The 8,174-nt window shown below is 46.1% G+C and overlaps 1 protein-coding gene across 1 annotated transcript; it reads left to right on the forward strand.

Annotated features, from left to right (window-relative positions):
- The first annotated feature begins 173 nt into the window (after nucleotides 1-173).
- On the forward strand, nucleotides 174-7,860 carry rrp8.S (ribosomal RNA processing 8 S homeolog). The gene is made up of 8 exons (XM_018250505.2): nucleotides 174-227; nucleotides 608-782; nucleotides 1,679-1,823; nucleotides 1,943-2,693; nucleotides 2,843-2,972; nucleotides 6,324-6,430; nucleotides 6,891-6,987; nucleotides 7,485-7,860. Exons 2-8 carry the CDS (start codon nucleotides 684-686, stop codon nucleotides 7,596-7,598), a joined length of 1,443 nt encoding a protein of 480 aa, XP_018105994.1. The 5' UTR covers nucleotides 174-227; nucleotides 608-683; the 3' UTR covers nucleotides 7,599-7,860.
- Nucleotides 7,861-8,174: the final 314 nt, after the last annotated feature.

The raw sequence follows: 8,174 nt of genomic DNA on the forward strand, positions 1-8,174 counted from the left end.
AAGTAGTGAGGCAGGCGAGTCAGGTTTGGGACAGGAAAGGTTTCTAGAGGCTGATGTGAGGGGAATGTTATGTGGGGCTGAGATTTCCCCCGGCGGGACAGCAGGGGGCGCTCCTAGTGTAACCCTCGCGCGTCTCTATGGTGCAGTCACGTGACAGGAACATGGCGGCGAGTGGTGAGTTCTGTGACTGGAGGAAGCTCGATTTCTGTCTCGTTCCGACTCCCCCGGGATTTCATATAAACTCCTGGAACTGACACAGACACGGGGGAATTATGTCTCCCCTCAACTTATTATTTCTCTGCACTCGCTCCTCCTGTGTCACCTGTTATATATTATATTATCTATATATCTCTCCCCCACACTTGTGTCTTGTATCTCTCATATTATATTTATTGTTATTATTTATCTGTTCTGCCCTGCCCCTATACACTGTGGCCCCTCCCTGCCCTGTCCCTATACACTGTGGCCCCTCACTGCCCTGCCCCTATACACTGTGGCCCCTGTACTTCCTGGCTCTGAGCCCACACCCCATAATCCTTTGCAAGGGAACCTGTGAGGGCACCACGAGGGGCTTGTACTTAGTGTTCTGACTATTGTCTCCATACAGTGTTGTAGAGATTTGTGGGAGCAGCACAGTCTGGGGGTGTCGGATATTGTTTGGGTGGAACCCACGAGCTGCCGCAATGTTTGACGTGTGTGAGTGGAATGATAATTCAGAGGCGCGCTCACTGACCCAATGTTTGGCGAGAAATTCCGGAGAAGCAGCCGCCAAGAAAGATAATGTGAGATGGGCCTTCTCTTACACGGGGGTGGGGGGCTCTGATTTAGGGTGATGTCCTTCAGTGTATATAGGGCAGGTTGGACAGGGATATATACGGTAGGAAATAGGGATGCTCAGAACCCATTATTTTGGATTCAGCCAAACCCCCGAATCCTTTGCAAAAGATTCGGCCAAATACCAAACTGAATCTGAATCCTAATTTCTGTATGCAAATTAATGGTGGGAAGGGGAAAACTATTTTTACTTCCTTGGTTTGTGACAAAAAGTCACTCAATTTCCCTCCCCACCCCTAATTTGCATATGCAAATCAGGGTTCAGCCAGGCAGAAGGATTTGGCCAAATCCTGCTGAAAAGGCTGAATTCTGCCCGAATCCTAGATTTGCTGCATCCCTAGTACGAAAGCAGTTTGAACAGGGGTGTATAGGGAAGGAAGGGAAGGTAGGACAGGGGTGTATAGGGAAGGAAGGGAAGGTAGGACAGGGGTGTATAGGGAAGGATGGACAGGGGTGTATAGGGAAGGATGGACAGGTAGGACAGGGGTGTATAGGGAAGGAAGGGCAGGTAGGACAGGGGTGTATAGGGAAGGAAGGGCAGGTACGACAGGGGTGTATAGGGAAGGAAGGGCAGGTAGGACAGGGGTGTATAGGGAAGGATGGACAGGGGTGTATAGGGAAGGAATCGCAGGTAGGACAGGGGTGTATAGGGAAGGAAGGGCAGGTACAACAGGGGTGTATAGGGAAGGTAGGACAGGGGTGTATAGGGAAGGAAGGACAGGTATAGTTAAGTAACAAGTATGTGCCTGCCTTTTGCATTTGAGGGGTCTCCCTGGGGGGTTATTAAGGGGGCAGATAATGAGATGCACAGTATACATATATTTATTCACCTTTTTTTTCTCAGTCTGGTCTTAGCAGGAAAAAGCGAACAAAGCGAAATCGTGAGCTGCTGGAGATCCTGCATTCACTTGAGACCCCCAGTATTAGGGAACAGGACTCACATGCTGCAGAGACTCAGACTTGTGCAGCACAACATGTTGTGTCTCCAGGTGAGGCTCCCTCAGAGACCTGATGGGCAGAAGCTGCCTATAGTTGTGTGGTATCTCTGTGTACAGGCACTCACAGCTGGGCTGTGTATGGGTGATTTATATGTCCTGTCTCTCCACAGACCGTACCCCTCAGTGTGAAGACGCACAGCCAGTTGTGTATCCTGTTCTCCCCTCTGAGCCCCGGCTGAGCCGCAAGCAATGGAGGAATAAGCTGAAGAACAAGAAACAGCACAAGAACAAATTCAAACCTTCCTCAGACTGTGCCAAGGGGAATGTGGAGAGGAGTGGGGAGGCAGGGGAACCCCGGGGAGGGCACAGAGGGGAGAAGACCAAAGTACAAGATAACACAGTGCCTACAAATAATTTGGGTGATCATAAGCCCAGGAAGACTCTCACTATAAAAGAGCACAAAGCTGGGAGACTGAATAGAGATGGTCAAGAAGAAGAGAGAGTTGCAGCAAAACGTGCCAGGCCCGAGCCAATGACTGGAGGCACTGCAAATAAGAGTGGGGCCCTCATGCAGAGGCGTACGGTGCAGAAGCTGAAGAAAATAATGCAGAGGGAGGGGCAAGGGAATGACATAGGAACAAATGAGGAGGAACCTGAGATTCCAGCAGAGGAGGAGACAGTGGGGGAAAGTCCTTCCTGTGACCGTTCCACATCGTTACGTTCCCGCATGGAGGAACGCCTGAGTTCTGCCCGTTTCCGTTACATTAACCAACAACTTTACACATCAGACAGCCACGAGGCCCTTCGCCTCTTCCAAAACGACCCGGAAGCTTTTAGTGTTTATCATAAAGGTTTCTCCCAACAAGTCCAGCACTGGCCAGTCAACCCGGTCACCCAGATCATCAAGTTCATCAAGAACAGGTAGGAGGGGAAAGCAGCATGTTCATCCCTGAATATGATAATCCATGAACTTTCCTGTGACCCTCCATCTGCCCAGTGCTCCGCTCTAGCCCCTTTGTGGTCACCACTTCCTTCCCTTACTGGTTTCATTGTGATTGTCTGATTTGTAGGCCTTCCTCGCTGGTAGTGGCAGATTTTGGCTGTGGCGATGCTCTCATTGCTCGAAGTGTTCGGAACACGGTCCATTCCTTTGACCTGGTGGCTCTGAATGATCACGTGACTGTGTGTGACATGTCCAAGGTAAGTGGCTGCTTTATCTAAGTCCTATGGAATGAGTGGGGCTGAATGACGAGGGGGGGGGGGGGCTGGGCGTCTGTAGCTGGGATAGGTTTAGATGCTTGTCCATTGGATGAATGAGGAGTTTGACTTTAGGACTGGTGGCACAGTGCAGTGGCAGTATCCAGTGGAAAGCGCCAGTAGCTCCACCCATTGCGTTCCTGAGATTGTGGAGACAGGACGTACCACCCAAAATCAACTTGGAGCAAAACAGAGTCTCAGATGAATGTTGTGTAAAGTTTAAGGGTGGGATTCTATTAACTACTCCCTCAGACTTTACAGTCAGAATCCCTCCTGGCACCAAGAACAATCCAAAATTATAACTGGATCTGGAGAGTCTCACCAATATCCTGACTTTACTTCTAATTGTTGCAACTCGCATACTGGGAATTTCAAGGCAGGAATAAATCAAAGGCTTTTATTCCATATGCGCTGAAGATGCCTGACACGTTTTGTTCCTGTGGGTGTATTTATAAGCAATACGCCAATCGGCAAATAACATCATGAGCAATGCCTGATGCGTTTTGTACCTGTGGGTGTATTTATAAGCAATACGCCAATTGGCAAATAACATCATGAGCAATGCCTGACGCGTTTTGTACCTCTGCATTTATAAGCAATACGCCAATCAGCAAATAAGCCAATTGCAAGTAATCTCGAGTAACGCCTGGTACGTTTTGTACCTCCATATGTATTCATAGACCATAAACCAGTCGGTAACAGGAAATGACATCATATCCTGACACATTGTTATTCTTATGTAATATCTGTACAGCTGATCCGGCTCTTCTGCAGGAATGGGAATATGGCGGCTGTACGTAGCACAGTCTCTTTCAATGGCAGACGGATTCATGTTTTACAATGTAATGGCCATCCAATAAAACGCAAATAAATTTCAACTGCCGCCTGTAGGGATGGGAATGTGATGAAAGGATTAGAATTCCCATCTGAGGGAAATGGGGCCTTTATTCCCATGTGACGTATCCCAAAGGATTCACCATTACTTACACCTTCCTATAGATCCTTAGCAGTGATGTACTTGATCACCAGAAAGCTGTGGGTTTAGTGGCAGTTGGGCAGGTTTGAGTGAAATTTGGGGGAGCATTGCAGGTTAGGGTTGGGTGTGGGTCAGACTGGAGATGTTGGAACTAGTGATACACACAGAATCATGGGCAGAGTGGGAAGACATGGCTACAAGTTGGGCTCGTGTTGTACAATACACACATACACACACACACACATAGTATACACAACTCATAAGGGGGTTGTTTCTTTCTGGCAGTTTATTTTCACTTGCAGCAAAACAACATAAACAATTCAAAATAAAATCCTAGGCACTTAATGGGCTTCTAACTAATACAGGTCAGTTCTCCTAACTACCAGGAGAAGGCCTACCGCCTGTATCCCCAAAACAAAGAACATACAGGAAGATATAAAATCCCAAACCTTTTGGTGATTTCAATCCCTCTCACACAGGCAGCTTTCCTGTGTCTTTTTCCCAGCCAGGAAATCTCCACTCTGGCTTGAGCTGCCTCTTTAATTAACCACCTGAGATACCTCAGGACAACTCAAAACACCCGGGCTGGACTAGCAGTCCCAGAACCACTCTGTTAGGAACCTGGGGCATAAATAAGCTCCGTCCTGGACTTTCCCAGGTATCCTGGTAGCGACCTCACCAATATATATATATATATATATATATATATATATATATATATATATATATATATATATATATATATATATATATATATATATATATATATATATATATATATACACACACACACACAAACATAGTATATACACACGCATATAGTATATATACATATACACACACACACTCATATATACACAAACATATAATATATACACACACACACAAGTTGTTGTAGACGTCAATGCATTTGGCAAATTTTTCTGTCTTTCGTCAATTTTTGGTGACACGAAATGGGTCAGATTCATCCATCACTAATATTTAAAGTTGTGTTTCGAATAATAGCAGTGTGTTAAGAAAAAATAGTGAATAAAGTCCAAAATCCTTATAATAAGTTTTATTCCCATCCAGGCAAATACATTGGGAACTGCACATTCTATTCCAATGGCTGAAATGTGTGTTATTCCTTTAGAGAAAGTTTAGGGAATATTAGGGAATATCCTTGTTCTTTCCCAACTCATTGACTGTATCAAGTGAAAGATGTTTGTGTTGAATGAGGGAACTAATATTGAGTTGTGTAACAGTGTTTGTGTTGGACTCCACCAACTTCCAACAACCTCTGTCACAATTCTACTACATTGGGGGGCCATAAGGTCAGTCTTGTTGGGGCAGAACCAAGTTGTTGCTCAGTTACTGGGGTGTTTGGCCTCGTTGTCCCCCCATTTCAAGGGCATTTGCTGTTGGGCATTAGGGAACATGACAAGTATTTGGAGTGAAACTGATCCATGATCCCCGGTATAAAGGGATAAATAGGCCCAACACCCCCATATCATGATGCTTGTGCTTCACTCTCTACTGGGGCTTCAATTCAGTGTTTGGGGACTGATGAAACAAGATTGTCGTTTTTGGGTGTAGGGGCCACAGACAGTTTGTCCAAACTGTTGTGCCATTTCTCTTTACTCAGTGTGTTATTTGACTAATTGTAAGCTCTTCAGCCGATAGCTTTGGCTTCACATAGTCACTTGTAATTGTATCAGTATCACAACTTTACTCCTTCTTTACTCATCTTCCTGGAGCTGATCATGGAGTCATTTTGGCTCATTCTCTCCATTCCAATGGTCCTTTTCCCTTTTCCTCCTCATCCCTCAGGTTTAAGGTGGACATACACGATAAGATCCGCTCGTTTAGCAAGGTCTCTATATCGGTCACTAACGGCTGGGCGATATTGAATGAATCCGTATGTTCAGCCCTGGGGCCAAACGATCGGATTACAATACTACGAATGGGCTCCGAGGGGTCGCAGGAAAGCATCAACTAACTGATGTTCTCCTGGATTGTACAGAAAATCAAACTTGACTGTCTGGAGCCCCCACACAGTCTAAAGGACGGATATCGGCAGCTTTAATTTGCCTGTGTATGGCCACCTTTACTCAGAGTTTCACTATAACCAGCAGCACAACATTCGCTCCTTCCATAAATAACTATAATAATTGACTCCTGTCTTTATCCCAGAATGAGATCACTAATTGTACCCCACACTGCTATTATTTGGAACAAGCTATTATTATTATTATTATCATTATGTGTAAGTGTGTAAGACGGGGAGGTTACACAGGTAGGTATCAGTGAGTGACTCTCGTGTATCTCTGTACTTGCAGGTCCCCCTGTCGGATGAGACTGTGGATATCGCTGTATTTTGTCTCTCTCTGATGGGGAAGAATGTCAGTGAGTTCCTCAAAGAAGCAAATAGAGTCCTGATCCCGGGGTTTGTTTCCTCTTCTCTTTCCTTACTTTCCTCTTCCATCATTCCTTGTCTGCGCCCTCTTCTCTTATTCTCTCCTTATCCCCCTCATTATTCCTACTCTCTTCCTTTATTCTCTCCCCCTCATTCTTCCTACTCTTGTCCCTTTTTATTCCCTTACTCTCTCCAGTAGCACAATGGGCTTCCTGACTGGGGAATGTATGCCAAGGCACCTCTATTTAGACACTTTATAGCCAACCCCCAATATTTTCAAGGTAGTGCAACCAATCAAATGATACTCAAGTCTGAGCCAAAAACCTTCTCTCAGTATAGGTTTCTAAGAAATAGCTCTTCCCTATGATCTGCTGTTTGCAGTAATCCTTCTCATGTCCAAATCCCTCCACCTCCATTCTCCACTTTTACCAGTCCCACCATGCTCCCCCCCCCCCCATTCTCACTCCTCTCCTTGCGTTCTCATTTACAGGGGGGTGCTGCTACTGGCTGAAGTGAGCAGTCGTTTTGATGACATCAGGCAGTTCCTGAGTGCAATGTCTCTGCTGGGATTCAAGAACATAACAAAGGTAAGTGAGGGGCATATGGGTCCCACCACCCCAAGGGTCTGGGTACAATAATGTGACAGAGAGGCGAATGTTGTTCCTTGTTAATTGTCACTGCTCCCCAAGTAGGAAGCTGCTGTGCTTTCCCTAGAATATGTCTCATGGGGCAGTTGATAGCGCTACTGCTGGAGGTGCAGTGAGGTATCCAAGGGTCTCCATTACATACTTATGCTGGTGTCCAGTACAATACTGGGGATCAAGGGCCTTGCTTAGGAGCAAAGTCACAGCTATGCAGCAGATAAGCTGGTAATTTGTGGGGTACCCAGGGCAGCAAATAAGCTCTCACCCTACTGCACATATGTGTGTCATTCTATCTATATTTGTTGCATTGGGAGGTCTCTGGAAGCAGCCGTCAGTATGAGAAGCACCAGTGTTGTGGCTAGTTATGTCCAGTTGTACAAGTGCGGGCCGGTAGGTCATTATGGGTTAGTGAGACATAAACAAACTTTATTTTTCCCCAGAACACAGACAACAGTCACTTTTTCCTGTTTGAGTTCAGCAAGAGTGGCCCCGCAAAGGAGCGAGTCACCCACCCTGGGCTGGAGCTGCACCCGTGTCTTTATAAGAAGAGGTGATCTGGACATTAGTCCTCCTCTCAAGGTTCTGCCTCTGCCAAACGTGTGCCCATGGCCTTCTCTGTTCCTGAGGAGCCCCGCCCCCATAGTTTGTAATGGGAGGAGTGGCACCAAATCCCGTGTTCTGTTGGGCTCAGTTCACTGGCCGGAAGTTTTATTGTAATCCCAAAAGTCGACATTCTGTGATTTAGTAGATGTTGCAATTTATTGGGCCCAATTGTTTGTGCAGTTTCTGTGCCAATATAATTACAAGTTTTAGTTACTTTTATTTGTCAGTCTCTTCTTTTCGAAGAGGACTCCAATTAGCGCAGGGACACAATAAGCTGACTGCATGCATGCGACGGTGGCTCCACAAAGATGGAGGAATAAGAAGAGGATGATGGGCCTCTCTGAACTGAGTCCCACCTGTGTATATATAGGGAACATGAAGTGAGGCAGCAAAGGATTCTGGATAATGGGATCTTGTCCTTGGGTACAACACAGACACCTCAGGCAGGGTACAGAGTTTGGAGCAAAGAGTCTCTTGCAGCAGAGATTGGCGTGTCCTACTGAGTTTGTTGCATCTGAGGCCCACCA

Source organism: Xenopus laevis, chromosome 2S (assembly GCF_017654675.1).
Source record: "Xenopus laevis strain J_2021 chromosome 2S, Xenopus_laevis_v10.1, whole genome shotgun sequence".
NCBI classification, from domain to species: domain Eukaryota; kingdom Metazoa; phylum Chordata; class Amphibia; order Anura; family Pipidae; genus Xenopus; species Xenopus laevis.

Coding starts and splice junctions, on each gene's coding strand:
- rrp8.S (XM_018250505.2), top strand. CDS start 684: ATGTTTGACGTGTGTGAGTGGAATGATAATTCAGAGGCGCGCTCACTG. Junction 1,824..1,942: donor ACAACATGTTGTGTCTCCAG/GTGAGGCTCCCT, acceptor GTCTCTCCACAG/ACCGTACCCCTCAGTGTGAA. Junction 6,988..7,484: donor GATTCAAGAACATAACAAAG/GTAAGTGAGGGG, acceptor ATTTTTCCCCAG/AACACAGACAACAGTCACTT.